The 19,642-nt window shown below is 51.4% G+C and overlaps 1 protein-coding gene across 4 annotated transcripts in view; it reads right to left on the reverse strand.

The window, feature by feature from the left end:
• The window catches only part of cyp4f3 (cytochrome P450, family 4, subfamily F, polypeptide 3), a 70,676-nt gene that overhangs the window by 39,784 nt on the left and 11,250 nt on the right, over nt 1-19,642 (reverse strand). For 3 of the 4 annotated variants that reach the window (XM_067973197.1, XM_067973196.1, XM_067973195.1), the window contains exons 2-3: nt 5,304-5,526; nt 2,762-2,906 (exon numbers count right to left, since the gene is read on the reverse strand). In XM_067973197.1, the coding sequence (XP_067829298.1) occupies nt 2,762-2,906; nt 5,304-5,525 (367 nt within the window). In that variant the 5' untranslated portion in view covers nt 5,526. The remainder of the gene's footprint in view (nt 1-2,761; nt 2,907-5,303; nt 5,527-19,642) is intronic. The other variant, XM_067973198.1, reaches the window with a different exon arrangement.

Raw genomic sequence — 19,642 nt, forward strand, 5'->3', positions numbered from 1 at the left:
AGATTGCAGCCCATGGAATAAAAGGGGCAGTAGTAACATGGATACAGAATTGGCTAAGTGACAGGAAACAGGGAGTGGTGAACGGTTGTTTTTCAGATTGGAGGGAGGTGTACAGTGGTGTTCCCCAGGGGTCGGTGCTGGGACCACTGTTTTCCTTGATATATATTAATGACTTGGACTTGGGTGTACAGGGCACAATTTCAAAATTTACAGATGACACAAAACTTGGAAGTGTAATAAACAGTGAGGAGGATAGTGATAGACTGCAAAAGGATATAGACAGGCTGGTGGAATGGGCTGACACGTGGCAGATGAAATTTAACGTAGAAAAATGTGAAGTGATACATTTTGGCAGGAAGAACGAGGAGAGGCAATATAAACTAGAGGGCACAACTCTAAAAGGGGTACAGGAACAATGAGATCTGGGGGTTTAGGAGCATAAAATCGCTGAAGGTGGCAGGGCAGGTTGAGAAAGTGGTTAAAAAAGCATACAGGATCCTGGGTTTTATAAATAGAGGCATTGAGTACAAAAGTAAGGAAGTCATGATGAACCTTTATAAAACACTGGTTCAGACACAACGGAGAATTGTGTCCAGTTCTGGGCACCGCACTTTAGGAATGATCTGAAGGCCTTAGAGAGGGTGCAAAAGAGATTTACTAGAATGATTCCAGGAATGAGGGACTTTAGTTACGTGGATAGACTGGAGAAGCTGGGGTTGTTCTCCTTGGAACAGAGATGGTTGCGAGGAGATTTGATAGAGGTGTTCAAAATCATGACAGGTCTAGACAGAGTAGATAGAGAGAAATTGTTCCCATTGGCAGAAGGGTCAAGAACCAGAGGACACAGATTTACGCTCGAGCCCCCATTCCCCAGTCTCCATCTCCCTCCAAGCTCCCATTCCTCAGTCTCCCTCTCTTACCCCCCCCAAACTCTCGAGCCCCTCCAATTTCAGAGCCCCCCCCCAGCCCGGGCCGGTTGTGTCTCTCTGGGTGACGGCGCTGGGCAGCAGCCACTGACGAGTTCCGTGGAAAATGATCCTGTTTAAAATGAATGCAGTTTAACCTGGTTCTAACTCCCGACGTCAGTCATTATTGACAATACCTCACACGGTATCTGTTGTTCATGTGGGAGCCCTGCGGCGGGATATTTAAATCGCTGCGAGAAGAAGCCCCGATTCCAGGGAACACTCCCACATCCCAGGAAGGTTGGGAACCCTGCTCACAGCTCACAGAGTTTATCACAACAAGCGGTCGGCAGCCGAGCAGAGAAACGTTTAACAAAGGGCATCAACCAAGAAACACAGCAGGTGTAACGAGAATAACAGTATGTCAGGAAACACAGTGAGGTAAAGTGTCTGTGACCACCTCTAGGGGACGTACAGAATTACTGTATGAGCATCTCTGCATCTACCTCGTTCTATCATGAATTCAAAGTCCAATGCCATTTGAAGTCGGGGTTCATTCGGTGCCAGATGTACGAGTGCTCCCCACTGCAACATGTGGATCTCACGGTTTGACTCAATCCTCATTATATTTCGCCATGTATTTTAAAGGGGCCTCATTCAGTAGCCCTGATTGGGGTACAGTTGACAAGGGGAAAGGCCACCTCCTCTTCTACTTGGCAGGACCACCCAACACCCTGAACTTTTCAACCATGGTTTGAATACCACTGCTCGAAAGATTCTACATTCCCAGCTCCTTCACCTTTAACTGACTAGGTCAACCTGGAGAGACATTGAGATGAACCCTGGTCAACCAAGAGCCTTTTCTGATAATTCAGGCAGTCATTTTCCAATACCCACTGGGGGAGGGGGGGGGGGGGAACAGCTCGGCCGGTGCCAGCAATCGTTGGAAAGTTACCCCCCCCCACTAAGAACGTTAAAATGAAAAAGTTATTCAAGAGAGTGAGGTCAAACTGGGTGAAGAGAATTCCTCCCCTCACTGACCCCAAAACCCCTCAAGGTCACATCCTTCCGATGGAAACCATTTTGTGAAGGTGGCCATTTTAGATGTAGAAAGCAGAATTGGCCAATCAGCAAGGGTCTGAGACGAGCACCATAGACCCTTGGAGTTTCCACGGAGCTGGCTTTGCTCTGAAGACACCCCACTTTGTTATTTCTTACTGTTCAACAAACCGAGGAGATATCGTCAGCCCACGATAAGCCCTGTAAATATTCAAGAACAGGAAAACCAATAAACATATTCCAGAAAAACACGGGGATTCCCCTTCTAAATGTCTGGAGTATTTAACAAATTGGAAAACAGCATGGGGTAGATGTTCAACCTCTTGCCTAGATGTGAAACATTGGCCGCCCGTTACAGAAATCAATGGAAATGAAAGTTGACTGGTGGCATCAAATTGAAAGTCTGAGTCGCCAATGAGTCTCGGGTCAGAAACACGTCTCAATTTCAAGTCAAGAAAAGCACTCCTTACTGTGATTACTCTTTCATTCTGTCTTGTCTGTGATTGTCTGTCTGAGTTCCTCTGTCTTGGTCTGTCTGTGACTCCTTCTCTTGCTCAGCTCGCCACCCTTACACTCTGACCAATGCCCATCAGATCAGTTGGCGCCATTGACCTTTGACCTCTGTTAAAACAGTGGGACCAGTAACGATCGCCATCACGGACTGGGCTGGATTGAGACCCAGTTGGGGGGTAATACTTGGACATGTTGAAGCATTTGGTGTTTTCAATAAAGAATTCACTACTTATGACAACTAAAGGGTTAACTAATGATAAAACTGCCCAGATTTTACTTAATACCTGATGCCAATAGGACAGGCTTAATGTAATCGGGGTGAAACAGCGAGATTATGGGATAAACAGGTCCAAACCAGGTCTTCATGGTGAGAGGGAACTTTAAAACCAGCTCTGCGATCTTTTGCATTCCTTCTTCATCTGGATTGACCTATTCCCGATAGAATGAGGAAACAAAGAGGCCCACGTTAGACAGAAGCCACTGCAAGCTAGACAGCAAAGGATGGAGGAGAAGACAAGGCGGACACTCAAATAGTCAACAAACAGAAGATTGAAGGAAAGCAACAATAGTCCCATCCGTGATCGGCAATTATCTCAGTCCAGCCCACACCAGATAGCAAATCAACACTCAGGAATCAGGGTTTGAAAAGGATAAAGCAAACTACCGAGAGCCCCCATCACAGGCCGTTTGCAGACAACAATCTCTTGTTTAAAACCGGTGCAGTTTGGAACAATGGAAGGATTGAGGGCCCCACATTCGGCAGGGACTGAAACCGCACCGAAGCTGGGTCCAATCACACAGCTTCCCATCACTGGTCAACTTTCTACTCTGGGCAGTGACAGGTCCCATCGATGGGCTGGACAAGATGGCAGGTCAGTCACCCCCAGCACAGTCCTGTAGTGTGGAACCCGATGGGGTCAGGGGTCAGGGGTCAGATTACCGACCCGGTCACAGACCGTCCCCACAGAGTTACACAGACCTCGCTAAGACATCGCTTCAAAATTCACGAGTGTCACAAGGGCTGAATTACTCACGAGGCCCGGCTGGCACCGAAGCAAAAATCTGTGAATCAGTCGTAATTAAATTCACACACAATTATATAATCAAACAAAACAAAACATATGACCACTGATCCTAATGCAATTATTTAAACATTGAGATCGAATAGACTGCTTTCTGGATTTATTTGCAAAATTCAACCCCCATCCACATAAAATGATCGACTCCTCCCAGCCACAGAACATCATTCAAAGATTCTTCACACACTACAGAAGATTTTTTCAATGAAGAGAATGGAGGTTGAAACAGAGGGGGTCAGATATGTTTCCTCTACTGAAGCTGTATGAGATATTGCTAACTCTACAGTCACTGTCCATAATGGTGGGTTAGATTCCCCGCTGATTGTACAGGAACAGAGTCTGATCCGGGTGGGATTTGATTTATTCAGGGTACTATCAGCGCGGAGCTCGGCAGCCAGCTGATCAGGCAGGGGGTGGGGTCCTCGTTCCTGGTATAGTCCATAAACCCGAGAAAAGGTGGGATATTCCTGGAGCTCCCTGACCCCGCGTGCACCTTGACCCCGCGTGCACCCTGACCCCGTGTGCACATTTACCCCTGCGTGCACCCTGAGCCCCACGTGTGCGCCGTCTCTGCGTGTGCACCCTGACCCCGTGTGTGCGCCGTCTCCGCGTGTGCGCCCTGACCCCGCGTGTGCGCCCTGACCCCGCGTGTGCGCCGTCTCCGCGTGTGCGCCCTGACCCCGCGTGTGCACCCTGACCCCGTGTGTGCGCCGTCTCCGCGTGTGCGCCCTGACCCCGCGTGTGCGCCCTGACCCCGCGTGTGCGCCCTGACCCCGCGTGTGCGCCCTGACCCCGCGTGAGCATCAGACTTCCAACATGATAAAACTCCGTCCAAATATGTACAACTCACTGTGCTCCCTGGAAAGCTGTGTCTCAGCCTTTGTTCTGTGTCTCACACCCGGACACTGGGCTGGTTTGGCACGGCCAGCTTCAGACCGGTATTATTGTGGTAGGGCGTTATGGGGCATTGAGGGTCCAACCTACCAAACAGGGGCTGCTCACACAGATCGGAGCAGTGAGAGTTCGTAATAACCCACCTTCACATTGCTGCTAAATTCATAACCAACTACTGGAGTGTCAGGCATGGAAATCGGAATTAAATGGAATGTGCTAAGTGATGGAAAACAGAGCAAACTGTATAATTTAGACACGGGCCTTAAGGTGAACTAGATTGAGGATGTAGTGTCACACGGTTTTATACAGAGATTCAGTGTGTGAGGAGAGTCCGCCCTCAGGCCTGGCCAGTATTGGACCGAACCCCTCTCTCTTCCTTCTCCAGATGCTGACTGACCTACTGCTGATTTCCCGCATTTACCGTTTGATTTTCTTTGTTAAGTTCGCCCGGTGATTTGAAATTAATAGAAAGAATCTCTGCCGTATTATAGGCACGACCACTGCCCTGCCCTGCCCCTCGCGCCCCCCCCCGCCCCGACTCATAGGGGCAATCCCAGGAACACCCCAATCCCAGCCCAGAAGCCGGTCTCCCAGGGGACAAGGTCACGATGTTACAGCACCGATACCCCGATTAGTGTCGAGTGAGATTCCCCACTCGGAGGGTGGAGTCGTAGAGTCGGCCATTTTACGTTACACGGTCCTGGGTGTTGTGTAAGGACCAGCGGTGCTCGGGGAACTCCACCCACTGGTGCCCTGGTTTTGGGAGTAAGATAACGATTATTGATCTTTGCTCTTCCGGCCCGGTGAAATGCATTGGAATTCCGCGGGATCGCTCTGCTCTCAAGGATCCTACCATTCCGAGGTGCCCCATCAGCCAGCTGCGTCTCGGGGGGCTGGCAAAACACTCCAGCTTCTTGGAATTCTGGCGAAAGCGCCTCAGCAGGGAGAGAGCTCGCAGGGTGGTCCTGACGACGATGGCCAGAGTCAGAGCGATAACTGTACACCACAGGTAGACCCAGATCGATCCGTGGCCCAAGGTCAGGCCCCTCAACACCTGGTCCAGCACCTGCAACATCCTGCGAGGGAAAGAGAAACAAAACAGCTTCAGCGGAGACCGGCCGTGCTGTCAGTTTGATCTACTTTACATTAACACAAACACAACAACAATAACTTGCATTTATATAGCGCCAGCTAGCACAGGGGGTGACGGATGAATGGGACGAGGAGACGGGCAGCAGAATTTTTGATGAGCTCAAGTTTACGGAGGGTGGACGATGGGAGGCCGGCCAGGAGAGCATTGGAACAGTCCAGTCTGGAGGTAACAAAGGCACGGATGAGGGTTTCAGCAGCAGATGAGCTGAGGCAGGGGGCGGAGACGGGCGATGTTACGGAGGTGGAAGTAGGCGGTCTTGATGATGGAGCGGATATGTGGTCGGCAACTCATCTCAGGATCAAATAGGATGCTAAGGTTGCTTCGGATTCAAACGGTCTGATTCAGCCTCAGTCGGTGGCCGCGGAGAGGGATGGAGACGGTGGCCGCGGAGAGGGATGGAGACGGTGGCCGCGGAGAGGGATGGAGACGGTGGCCGCGGAGAGGGATGGAGACGGTGGCCGCGGAGAGGGATGGAGACGGTGGCCGCGGAGAGGGATGGAGACGGTGGCCGCGGAGAGGGATGGAGACGGTGGCCGCGGAGAGGGATGGAGACGGTGGCCGCGGAGAGGGATGGAGACGGTGGCCGCGGAGAGGGATGGAGACGGTGGCCGCGGAGAGGGATGGAGACGGTGGCCGCGGAGAGGGATGGAGACGGTGGCCGCGGAGAGGGATGGAGACGGTGGCCGCGGAGAGGGATGGAGACGGTGGCCGCGGAGAGGGATGGAGACGGTGGCCGCGGAGAGGGATGGAGACGGTGGCCGCGGAGAGGGATGGAGACGGTGGCCGCGGAGAGGGATGGAGACGGTGGCCGCGGAGAGGGATGGAGACGGTGGCCGCGGAGAGGGATGGAGACGGTGGCCGCGGAGAGGGATGGAGACGGTGGCTGCGGAGAGGGATGGAGACGGTGGCTGCGGAGAGGGATGGAGACGGTGGCTAGGGAACGGAGTTTGAAGTGGGGACCAAAGACAATGGCTTCGGTTTTGCCAATATTTAGTTAGAGGAAATTTCTGCTCATCCAGGACTGGACGTCAGACAAGATCATGACAAATCAGAGACAGTGGAGGGGTCGAGGGAGGTGATGGTGAGGTAGAGTTGGGTATCGTCAGCGTATATGTGGAATCTGACATTGTGTTTTCGGATGATGTCGCCGAGGGGCAGCATGTAGATGGAAAACAGGAGGGGGCCAAGGATAGATCCTTAGGGGACTCCAGAGGTAACGGTGCGGGAGTGGGAACAGAAGCCACTGCAGGTGATTCTCTGACTACGACTGGATAGATAGGAACCCACTCCCACTCTATATGTGGGACCTGTGCATGAGGAAACTGGATGGCATTGGCTGTTCCTTCACCTCTGGGGTATGGGATCCTGATGGGTCCAATCCCCAAGCTGCCCCTAATCAGAACTAGGCTGGCAGCCTCTCCGAGTGGCTGAATGGCCGATGGGACATGGAAATGTCTATACACTCCCAATACTGGGGCTGAGTCAGGGCATTGTGGACGGAGCTTTGCTCTGTGATTGTTGAGGCTGCGATTGGCCAGGAGGTGTTCAATGCCAAAGTGGACTCCCCATCTCTTCTCTGTGCCTTCACAGAGGTTGAACTTGGTTGAACTCTGACCTCCGCGTCAGAAGGTCATGGGTTCAAGCCCCACTCCAGACACTTGAGTAAAAAAATCTAGGCTGACACTCCCAGTGCAGTACTGAGGGGATGCTGCACTGTCGGTGGTGCCATCTTTCGGAAGGGACCTTAAACCGAGCCCCCGTGTACCCTCTCGGCTAGACGTAGAACATCCCACGGCACTGCGTGAAGAAAATAGGGAAGCTCTCCCCAGTGTCCTGGCCAACATTTACTCCTTAATCAAAATCACTAAAAAACAGATTATCTGGCTATTTTTGGGATCTTGCTGTGCACAAATTGGCAGCGACGCTTCCCACATTACAACACTGACCCTCTCTGTTCCCCTCAAACAACAACAACTTGCATTTATATAGCGCCTTTAATGTAGTAAAACATCCCAAGGAGCTTCACAGGAGCGATTAGCAAACAAAATTTGACACCGAGCCACATGAGGAGATATTAGGACAGGTGACCAAAAGCTTGGTCAAAGAGATTTAAGGAGTGTCTTAAAGGAGGAGAGACAGGTAGCGAGGTGGAGAGGTTTAGGGAGGGAATTCCAGAGCTCAGGGCCTAGGCAGCTGAAGGCACGGCCGCCAATGGTGGAGCGATTAAAATCGGGGATGTGCAAGAGGCCAGAATTGGAGGAGTGCAGAGATTTCGGAGGGTTGTAGGGCTGGAGGAGGTTACAGAGATAGGGAGGGGCGAGGCCATGGAGGGATTTGAAAACAAGGATGAGAATTTTAAAATCAAGGCGTTCCTGGATCGGGAACCAATGTAGGTCAGTGAGCACAGGGGGTGATGGGTGATCAGGACTTGGTGCAAGTTAGGATACGGGCAGCAGAGTTTTGGATGAGCTCAAGTTTATGGAGGGTGGAAGATGGGAGGCCGGCCAGGAGAGCATTGGAATAGTGGAGTCTAGAGGTAACAAAGGCAAGGATGGGTGTTTCAGCAGCAGATAAGCTGAGGCGGGGTGGAGACGGGCGTTGTTACGGAGGTGGTAGTCTTGGTGATGGACAGGATATGGGGTCAGAGGCTCAACTCGGGGTCAAGTAGGATGCCTCAGACAGTGGCCAGGGAGAGGGATGGAATCGGTGGCTAGGGCACGAAGTTTGAAGCGGGGCCTGAAGACAATATTTAGTTGGAGGAAATTTTGGCTCATCGGACAAGCGGTGTGATAAATCAGAGAGAGTGGAGGGGTCGAGGGAGGTGGTGGTGAGGTAGGGCTGGGTGTCATCAGCCTACATGTGGAATCTGACATTGTGTTTTCGGATGATGTTGCCAAGGGGCAGCATGTCGATGAGAAATTGGAGAGGGCCAAGGATAGATCCTCGGGGGACTCCAGAGGTAACAGTGCAGGAGGGGTTAGAGAAGCCATTGCAGGAGATTCTCTGGCTACGACTGGATAAGAATGGAACCAGGCGAGAGCAGTCCCACCCAGCTGGATGGCGGAGGAGAGGTGTTGGAGGAGGATGGTGTGGTCAACAGTGTCAAAGGCTGCAGACAGGTCGAGGAGGATGAGGAGGGAGAGTTTACCATCATCACAGTCACATAGGATGTCATTTATGACTTTGAAAAGGACCATTTCAGTACTGTGACAGGGGCTGAAACCTGATTGGAGAGATTCAAACATGGAGTTGCGGGAAAGATGGGCACGGATTTGGGAGACGACAACACATTCAAGGACTTTGGAGAGGAAAGGGAGGTTGGAGATGGGGCGGTAGTTTACAAGGACAGAGGGGTCAAGGGTGGGTTTTTTGAGGAGGGGGTGATGACGGCAGATTTGAAGCGGAGGGGACAGTACCTGAAGAGAGGGAACCGTTAACAATATCAGCTAACTTGGGGGCCAGGAAGGGAAGTTGGGTGGTCAGCAGTTTGGTGGGAATGGGGTCGAGGGAGCAGGAGGTGAGTCTCCTGGTCAAGATGAGCTCGGAGAGGGCATGAGGGGAGATAGGAGGGAAACTAGAGGAAGATGCGAGTTCTGAGCTAGGGCAGCGGAGAACCGTAGGGGAAGTTTGGCTCGGTGGGCTTGGGGAAGGGAGGGAAAAGGCAGAGGCAGCTGAACGGATGGTCTCAATCTTAGTGACAAAGAAGATTGGCGAGATTAGCCCCCAGCGGGCGCGCAGGGCGGGAAAGTCGGTGAGAGAGGAGGATGGGGTAGTTGGGGTTGCTGCTCATAAGGAGGCAGCGACAAGTGCCTCGATGGGCCCTTCGGAGGATGCCAAGGGAGGCACAGAGGGAAGCTGTAGGCTTATCCAAGAGGGAGTCAAGCCTGGGAGGGCAGCAGGAGAGTAGGGAGGTCGAGGAGCTGAAGGGTTGGGGTAGGGATTTGGGGGGGGCAGGGTACCCGAGAGGGGAGAAATGAAATGAGGCATGGCGAAAGGAAGGAGGGGCCTCGGAGGGGTAAAGAGAAAAGGTGAAAAAAGGTGAATTAGAAGCGATGGGCTCGGGTCCGGAGTCAAAACGCACAAGCGAATGGACACAGGGAAACTCACGTTACATAGGCATGGTTACATAGCAAGATTGGGATAGATATGTCCTGGTAATAAACAGGGAACAGAGAGGAGACAATAGGAGGGAGTCCCCTCCGATCCTCCCTGTTTCCCTCCGACGCTCCCTATTTCCCATCGGCTCTGCCAATTCACCTCCGTCGCTCCCCCTATTCTCCTCCAACTCTCCCCATTCCTCTCCAACCTTGTCTATTCCCCTTCCCTTTCCCCTCCGAGCCACCTTATTCTCTGACCTTCCCCATTCCCCTCTGACCTTCTCTATTCCCCTCCCCTTTCCCCTCTGACCCTGCCCATTCCACTCTAACCCTCCCCTTTCCCCTCCAACTCTCTCTAAACCACTCCGACCCTCTCTATTCCCCTCCGACCCTCTCTATTCCCCTCCGACCCTCTCTATTCCCCTCCGACCCTCTCTATTCCCCTCCGACCCTCTCTATTCCCCTCCGACCCTCTCTATTCCCCTCCGACCCTCCCTATTCCCTTCCGACCCTCCCTACTCCCCTCCGACCCTCCCTACTCCCCTCCTATTCCCAAACTCCCTATTCCCCTCCGACCCTCCCTACTCCCCTCCTATTCCCCTGACCTCCCTACTCCCCTCCGACCCTCCCTACTCACCTCCTATTCCCCTGACCTCCCTATTCCCCTCCGACCCTCCCTACTCACCTCCTATTCCCCTGACCTCCCTATTCCCCTGACCTCCCTATTCCCCTCTGACCCTCCCTACTCCCCTCTGACCCTCTCTATTCCGCTCCCCTCTCCCCTCCGACTCTCTGCAATCCACTACGATCCTTTCTATTCCAGGGACCCTCTCCATTCCCCTCCCCCTTCCCAGCCGACCCTCCCCTTTCCCCTCCCACCCTCCCTATTCCCCTCCATCCTTCTCTAGTCCCCTCCGACCCTCCCTAATCCGCTCCCACCCTCTCTATTCCGATCCTGCCCTCTCTATTACCCTACCTTTCCCCACCAACCCTCCCTATTTCCCTCCGAGCGCCCTATTTCCCTCTGACCTTCTTCATTCCCCTCAGACCCTCCTCTTTCCCCTCAGACCCTCTCTTTTACCCTCCAACCATTCCTATTCCCCTCCGACACCCCCCATTCCTCTCCAACCCTCCCCTTTCCCCTGCCACCCTCTCCATCCCCCTCCGACCCTCTCCATCTCCCTCCGACCCTCTCCATCCCCCTCCGACCCTCTCCATCCCCCTCCGACCCTCTCCATCCCCCTCCGACCCTCTCCATTCCCCCTCCGACCCTCTCCATTCCCCCTCCGACCCTCTCCATCTCCCTCCGACCCTCTCCATCCCCCCTCCGACCCTCTCCATCTCCCTCCGACCCTCTCCATCCCCCCTCCGACCCTCTCCATCCCCCTCCGACCCTCTCCATCCCCCTCCGACCCTCTCCATCTCCCTCCGACCCTCTCCATCCCCCTCCGACCCTCTCCATCTCCCTCCGACCCTCTCCATCTCCCTCCGACCCTCTCCATCTCCCTCCGACCCTCTCCATCCCCCTCCGACCCTCTCCATCCCCCTCCGACCCTCTCCATCTCCCTCCGACCCTCTCCATCCCCCTCCGACCCTCTCCATCCCCCTCCGACCCTCTCCATCTCCCTCCAACCCTCCCCTTTCCCCTGCCACCCTCTCCATCCCCCTCCGACCCTCTCCATCCCCCTCCGACCCTCTCCATCCCCCTCCGACCCTCTCCATCCCCCTCCGACCCTCTCCATCCCCCTCCGACCCTCTCCATCTCCCTCCAACCCTCCCCTTTCCCCTGCCACCCTCTCCATCCCCCTCCGACCCTCTCCATCCCCCTCCGACCCTCTCCATCCCCCTCCGACCCTCTCCATCCCCCTCCGACCCTCTCCATCTCCCTCCGACCCTCCCCTTTCCCCTGCCACCCTCTCCATTCCCCCTCCGACCCTCTCCATCCCCCTCCGACCCTCTCCATCCCCCTCCGACCCTCTCCATCCCCCTCCGACCCTCTCCATCCCCCTCCGACCCTCTCCATCCCCCTCCGACCCTCTCCATCCCCCTCCGACCCTCTCCATCCCCCTCCGACCCTCTCCATCCCCCTCCGACCCTCTCCATCCCCCTCCGACCCTCTCCATCTCCCTCCAACCCTCCCCTTTCCCCTGCCACCCTCTCCATCCCCCTCCGACCCTCTCCATCCCCCTCCAACCCTCTCCATCCCCCTCCGACCCTCTCCATCTCCCTCCGACCCTCCCCTTTCCCCTGCCACCCTCTCCATTCCCCCTCCGACCCTCTCCATCCCCCTCCGACCCTCTCCATCTCCCTCCGACCCTCCCCTTTCCCCTGCCACCCTCTCCATTCCCCCTCCGACCCTCTCCATCCCCCTCCGACCCTCTCCATCCCCCTCCGACCCTCTCCATCCCCCTCCGACCCTCTCCATCCCCCTCCGACCCTCTCCATCCCCCTCCGACCCTCTCCATCCCCCTCCGACCCTCTCCATCCCCCTCCGACCCTCTCCATCTCCCTCCGACCCTCCCCTTTCCCCTGCCACCCTCTCCATTCCCCCTCCGACCCTCTCCATCCCCCTCCGACCCTCTCCATCCCCCTCCGACCCTCTCCATCCCCCTCCGACCCTCTCCATCCCCCTCCGACCCTCTCCATTCCCCCTCCGACCCTCTCCATCCCCCTCCGACCCTCTCCATCCCCCTCCGACCCTCTCCATCCCCCTCCGACCCTCTCCATCCCCCTCCGACCCTCTCCATCCCCCTCCGACCCTCTCCATCCCCCTCCGACCCTCTCCATCCCCCTCCGACCCTCTCCATCCCCCTCCGACCCTCTCCATCCCCCTCCGACCCTCTCCATCCCCCTCCGACCCTCTCCATTCCCCCTCCGACCCTCTCCATTCCCCCTCCCTCGTCCCCGGACTCATTCCTTTCCTAAGGAGAGCGGACTGGCAGAGACTTTGTTAAACTTCAAAGCATTTAAATCAGCCTCATGTGATGCTGAAGCTGAGAACAGCATTCACCGCGAGAATCAGAGGGATCACCAGAACAACGTATAGAATCCCACTGTCGGGAATCAGACATCAGGGCTAAACTTGGACATAAATTTACACATTAACTGCAGTCAGACAGTGAACAGGCCTCATTCATCAGCTGGGAGAGTATCAGTGGGAATACATTGCCCACTTCACACCGTTTCCTCATCTTATTGGCTTCCTTTTTTTAAATGAATTAAGAAAGCCACAGTTCCTCATTTGCAGAATGTGTCTAAATAATAATCATTTTGTTTGAAAAATCAGCGAGTGCAAAACTACACTTCGATTACTTTGCCCCTTTGCGGACTCCGTGTCATAAAAAGGATATCGAGGCGCTGAAGAAAGTGCAAAAAAGATTTACAAGGATGATACCAGAACTGAGAGGTTATAATTTATCAGGAAAGACTAAACAGGCTGGGGCTCTTTTTTCTAGAAAAGAGGAGGCTGAGGGGTGACCTGATAGAGATCTTCCAAATTATGAAAGGTTTTGATAGGGTAAACGTAGAGAAGTTGTTTCCACTTGTGGGGGAGACCGGAACTCGGGGCCAATGTTCCCTCTAAATTTTTCGGCCCATGTGCAGTATGAATTTGGGTTTGTGCACTGGTATAAAGGCTGTGTGCACCAGCGTAAAAAAGATCATAACTTTGAATAGAACAACTTTTTAGAAAACATTATTCAGGGTAAATAATAAACAGAACAAATGTACAAAGTAATGTTGTATTGGCTGATAAATTTATATAATTTATGAAATGGGTTTCTTAAGTTGAACTAGGATTCAGCAGAGCAGTCTCATTATATTTTATTAAAAATGATCTGATGGAAACGATTCCAATCAGCTTTTTGATGAATCAGCTTAATGACTCCGATTCAAACAGAAATAAATCGCATGCAATCAGAATTTTTAAATTGAGTCAGAAATACAAAACAGTTGTCAAATCAGTCGGTGTGAATTTGGGGATAGGGAACAGTTTAATTAAAGCTCCCCCTCTCCGCCCCCATTGAATTCTCAGCAGGATTTTAAAAAATTATTGCATTACAATTATACACCTTGCAGGTCTCATTAGTTTTGGCTGCCTCTATGTAAGGCAGGGAGCTGTTTGGTCATGAAGAACCTGAGCTGAGGGAGGCAATGGATAAAAAGAGACAATCCTCGGGGCAACTGAGGGCTTTTGATAGCAGTTCCATAAAACAATTTAAATCAACTTAATTGTTTTGATTACAATGTACCAATGTGATTGGAAAATATATTTTAGCCCAATTGTTGAAGGATCTTCAATAACAGTATTACACATGATCTGTGTCAGAATTACTTCATTTGAAAATATGAAATATGGAAATTGATAAACAATTATTACAATATGCCGGGTAATTTGGATTCATTTGTACTTTACTTCAGCAGCTAACGTCGAATAGGATGGTGACAAAAACTTTAATTGCACTAATCGTAGACTCCCTCTAATGTTATTTGCTACCAATGCCTTAAATACGTTTATCTTTAGACTAAAGTAACAGTTGTCCACAATTTAATTGAACGCATCTCCTCACTGAACCTTTAGTAAATCCTCATGTGCTGAAATTTTCTGATTGGAAACTCAAATTAGTTATATCATGAAGGGGTGGAAATGTGTGTGTGTATATATATATATATATATATATATAGACAATTTGTCTAACGAATGAATATAAGACCGTAAGAAATAGGAGCAGGAATAGGCCATTCGGCCCCTCGAGCCTGCTCCGCCATTCAATCAGATCATGGCTGATCTTCGACCTCAACTCCACTTTCCCGCCCGATCCCCATATCCCTTGATTCCCCTGGAGTCCAAAAATCTTTCCACCTCAGCCTTGAATACATCCAATGACTCAGCATCCACAGCCCTCTGGGGTAGAGAATTCCAAAGATTCACAACCCTCTGAGTGAAGAAATTCCTCCTCATCTCAGTCTTGAATGGCCGACCCCTTATCCTGAGACTATGTCCCCTAGTTCTAGACTCTCCAGCCAGGGGAAACAACCTCTCAGCATCTACCCTGTCAAACTCCCTTATATTTTTCAATGAGATCACCGCTCATTCTTCTAAACTCCAGCGAGTAGAGGCCCATTCTACTCAATATATGTATATTATATATATATAAAAAAAACGTTTACACTATTTATCCAATACATATATAAACTTTTACATTTTTTGTCCATTTAGTATATATTTTTTATAATATAAATGAACTATTACACTATTTCTTCTTTATCTATAAAGTGTTACACTTTTTCTTTTAGATAGTATATATATATATTATATATTTACACTATTTGTCCAATGAATATATATATCTCTACCTATCGGACAGTATAGTATTTGTGGAGACCGGTCTCTGAGCAGCTGTACCACTGACCCGCACCAGACGCTGATATCCGCAGTACAACACTCCCATCCAACCTAACCTTAACTCCCGCCCTTGTTGCAAAGTGATTGGTAGCTGACGTCACCTCAGCTGCGTCTCCACCATTCCGTCACTGGTTTGGTGCGTGGACGGAACGATGGCGTCGCAACACGCAACAAACTGCCGCACGGCCGCGCACGCGCACAGCTTAGAGGGAACAGTGCCCGGGCCATAAATATAAGATACTCACTAATAAATCCAATAGGGAATTCAGGAGAAACTTCTTTGCCCAGAGAGTGGTGAGAATGTGGAACTCGCTACCACAAGGAGTGATTGAGGCGAATAGCATAGATGGATTTAAGGGGAAGCTCGATAAACACATGAGGGAGAAAGGAATAGAAGGGTATGTTGGTAGGGTGAGATCACGTAAAGTGGGAAGAAGCTCGTGTGGAGCATAAACACCGGCATAGACCTGTTGGGCCGAATGGCTTGTTTCTGTGTTGTAACATTCTATGTAATGAAATTGAATAAAAACAGCTCTACACGGTCCAGTAACACACACGGGTTAATACAGTCCGGGTAACATGCGCAGGTCTACGCGGTCCGGGTGACCCCGCGCAGGTCTACGCGGTCCTGGTAACACTGGTCTACAGATCCCCCACCACCTGCTCTGCCTCTTGTTCTTTTTGTGCCTTTTAATTCCTTCACTGAGATGATCTCCAACAGTTTCACCTCTTACTGTTCCATTCGAAGGCTTGTTTGATTGTTCTACAGACTATCTGCCTTCCTCCCTCTCTGTTCCCCCCTCTTCCCTCTTCACAACTGCAGATGGACCTGCCTGAGTACTTCCTGCATTTTATACTTCTATTTAAACTGGTAAACCTCCCATATGATTGCTGCTGTTTTGTAACAAAAAGTGTGTTTACACTTTGTAGGTGATCACACCAGGGCCATTGACTTGGTGAGTTAATAGGGTCAAATTCCATTTTTATTGCACCCAATTGAAAGATTTTTCCTGGTACTCTGGAGATTAAATTATATAACTCTGTCCTTTCTTCTGTGAAAGCTGGAAATGGGTGACCTTCATTTTATTGTATCGCCCTTTCCCTTTCTATTTAATTTTTATCCCAAACCGGTTGTAAAGCTCAGATTACACACACAGCAGGACGATGTGTGAGATGCACCAGTCGGAGACAGGTATCAGCACCTGGGCTTTTCACAGGGTTCTCCTAACCTCCCTTTGACCCTTCCCTTTGATCCCACCCTTTGACCCCATTCTTTGACCCTACACTTGCCGCCGTCTTGCACTATGGGCCTTGATTCTTCCCCGCGATTTCTCCATAAATAAAACTGCTGGACACCTAGGACTCTTGCTGAATAGGTGCAGTCTGCAGACGCTGCCTGAATGAATGGATGATTTAGTTGACACATCTCTAACCTTACTGTTCTAGCCTTCATGCAGACAGCAGAGTGTACCTGATTATTTACATAGATAGTCGGTCTCAGTGAGGACTGCTCTTTAAAGATGTAGAGAAGCAGTGCTCATTTCCCTGTGTACACAACGTGTACAGAGAGGCCAGCCCTCATACTCCCCAAATTCTGTGTGACTATCAGGAGTCCTGGTAACGTGGAGTCCATGAGGACTCGTGTGTAAGGAACAGAATTCGACAAGGCCAGGCCAGCTGTTCCTCTCGAGCTCGTGAACATGTGAATTCTCTGGTAACTTGTATTGTAAGTGTGACCTTAAGTATATGTGTAATTATTGCTAACTATAGTTAGACTTGTTTCCTATGAAAGCCTTTGAACTCTATTATCCTGAGGAATAACTTATAAACTTAAGAACATACATTCCCTAACACATGCTGCCCTCTGTAATCCAGTCCCTCGAAGATCAGGCAGCTCAGTCCTATTTGTGCTTCTATTCCTGGTTTGTCCTGTTTGGGTTTTTGTGAGCCTGAAGGCTATGAGTGAGCTTGTGTTCCCTCAAATATAAAAGATTAAGGGGTGATCTAATTGAGGTGTTTATGACAATTAAAGGAGTTGAGAGGGTGGATAGAGAGAAACTATTTTCACTGGTAGGAGAGCCCAGAACAAGGGGGCAAATTAGAGCTCAGCCGTTCAGGGGTGATGTCAGGAAGGACTTCTTCACACAAAGGGTAGTGGAAATCTGGAACTCTCTCCCCCAAAAAGCTGTTGAGGCTGGGGGACAACTGAACGATGAGGGGACCGCAAACGGTGAGGGGATAATGAATGGTGAGGAGATAAGGAACGGTGAGGACGTTTGATTGAAGTGTTTAAAATCATGAAGGGTTTAGATAAAGTAAATAAAGAGAAACTGTTCCCATTGGCAGAAGGGTCGAGAACCAGAGAACACAGATTTAAGGTGATTGGCAAAAGAACCAAAGGCGACATGAGGAAAAACTTTTTTACGCAGCGAGTTGTTATGACCTGGAATGCACTGCCCGAAAGGGCTTTCAAAAAGGAATTGGATAAATACTTGAAGAGAAAAAAATTGCAGGGCTACGGGGAAAGAGCGGAGGAATGGGACTAACTGGATTGCTCTCACAAAGAGCCAGCACGGGCTCGATGGACCGAATGGCCTCCTGTGCTGTAACCATTCTATGATTCTATGATAAGGAACGGTGAGGAGATAACCTTAGCATCCAGAGCTAGAATTATTTCTAAGGGTGTCGGAACAGGTGAATCGGGTGAGAGATTGTCACTGCTGCCACCCTCCCCCTCACACATTACTGAGCAACAGATGGTCCATCGCCAGGAAATCCCATCTAATTCTAGAGACACTTTTAAACAGCAATTTTCTCAAATATGTAATTTTAACTCGTATGTTTGAGCCACAGACACCAATGCGTGTAAAAGGGCAACTAGGGTGACTCCCTGTCAGTGTTAAACTCTCCTGACTGAGCTCTTGAAAAGGACTGAAGCTGGTAGAGGAATGGGCACAGTCACGAACAGGGACAGGTCCCAAGAGTGGCATCCCAGCAAACAAACCGGTCCCAACAGAGACAGATCCCAGCAAACAAACCGGTCCCAACAGAGACAGATCCCAGCAAACAAACCGGTCCCAACAGAGACAGATCCCAGCAAACAAACCGGTCCCAACAGAGACAGATCCCAGCAAACAAACCGGTCCCAACAGAGACAGATCCCAGCAAACAAACCGGTCCCAACATAGACAGATCCCAGCAAACAAACCGGTCCCAATAGAGCTACAGAGACTCGTCCCAGCACAGCCAAATTCCAGCTCAACCCAGATACCTATCCTAGCACAGCCCGAGAGGCAGATCCCAGCACAGAGACTGGTCCCAACAGAGACAGATCCCAGCACAGAGACTGGTCCCAACAGAGACAGATCCCAGAACAGAGACTGGTCCCAACAGAAACAGATCCCAGCCCAGAGACTGATCCCAACAGAGACAGAACCCAACAGAGACAGATCCCAGCACAGAGACTGCTCCCAACAGAGACAGATCCCGGCACAGAGACTGGTCCCAACAGAGACAGATCCCAGCAAAGAAACTGGTCCCAACAGAGCTACAGAGACTCGTCCCAGCGCAGCCAGATTCCAGCTCAACCTGGATACCGATCCTAGCACAGCCCAAGAGACAGATCCCTGCACAGAGACTGGTCCCAACAGAGAGAGATCCCAGCACAGAGACTGGTCCCAACAGAGACAGAACCCAACAGAGACAGATCCCAGCACAGAGACTGCTCCCAACAGAGACAGATCCAGGCACAGAAACTGGTCCCGGCACGGAGATTGGTCCCAACAGAGACTGGTCCCAACAGAGACTGATCCCAACAGAGACTGATCCCAACAGAGACTGATCCCAGCACGGAGACTGGTCCCAACAGAGACAGAGCCCAACAGAGACAGATCCCAGTACAGAGACTGCTCCCAACAGAGACAGATCCCGGCACAGAGACTGCTCCCAACAGAGACAGATCCCAGCACGGAGACTGGTCCCAACAGAGACTGATTCCAACAGAGACAGATCCCAGCACGGAGACTGGTCCCAACAGAGACAGATCCCAACAGAGACAGATCCCAGCACGAAGACTGGTCCCAACAGAGACAGATCCCAACAGAGACTGATCCCAACAGAGACTGATCCCAGCACAGAGACTGGTCCCAACAGAGACTGGTCCCAACAGAGACAGATCCCAGCACGGAGACTGGTCCCAACAGAAACTGATCCCAGCACAAAGACTGATCCCAACAGGGACAGATCCCAGCACAGAGACTGGTCCCAACATAGACTGATCCCAGCACAGAGACTGATCCCAACAGGGACAGATCCCAGCACAGATACTGATCCCAACAGGGACAGATCCCGGCACAGAGACTGCTCCCAACAGAGACAGATCCCAGCACGGAGACTGGTCCCAACAGATACTGATCCCAACAGGGACAGATCCCAGCACAGAGACAGATCCCAACAGGGACCGATCCCAGCACAGAGACAGATCCCAACAGGGACCGATCCCAGCGCAGTCCCAGAGACACTTCCCAACAGTCCCAGCA

Source organism: Heptranchias perlo, chromosome 37, assembly GCF_035084215.1.
Source record: "Heptranchias perlo isolate sHepPer1 chromosome 37, sHepPer1.hap1, whole genome shotgun sequence".
In the NCBI taxonomy this organism is placed as follows: domain Eukaryota; kingdom Metazoa; phylum Chordata; class Chondrichthyes; order Hexanchiformes; family Hexanchidae; genus Heptranchias; species Heptranchias perlo.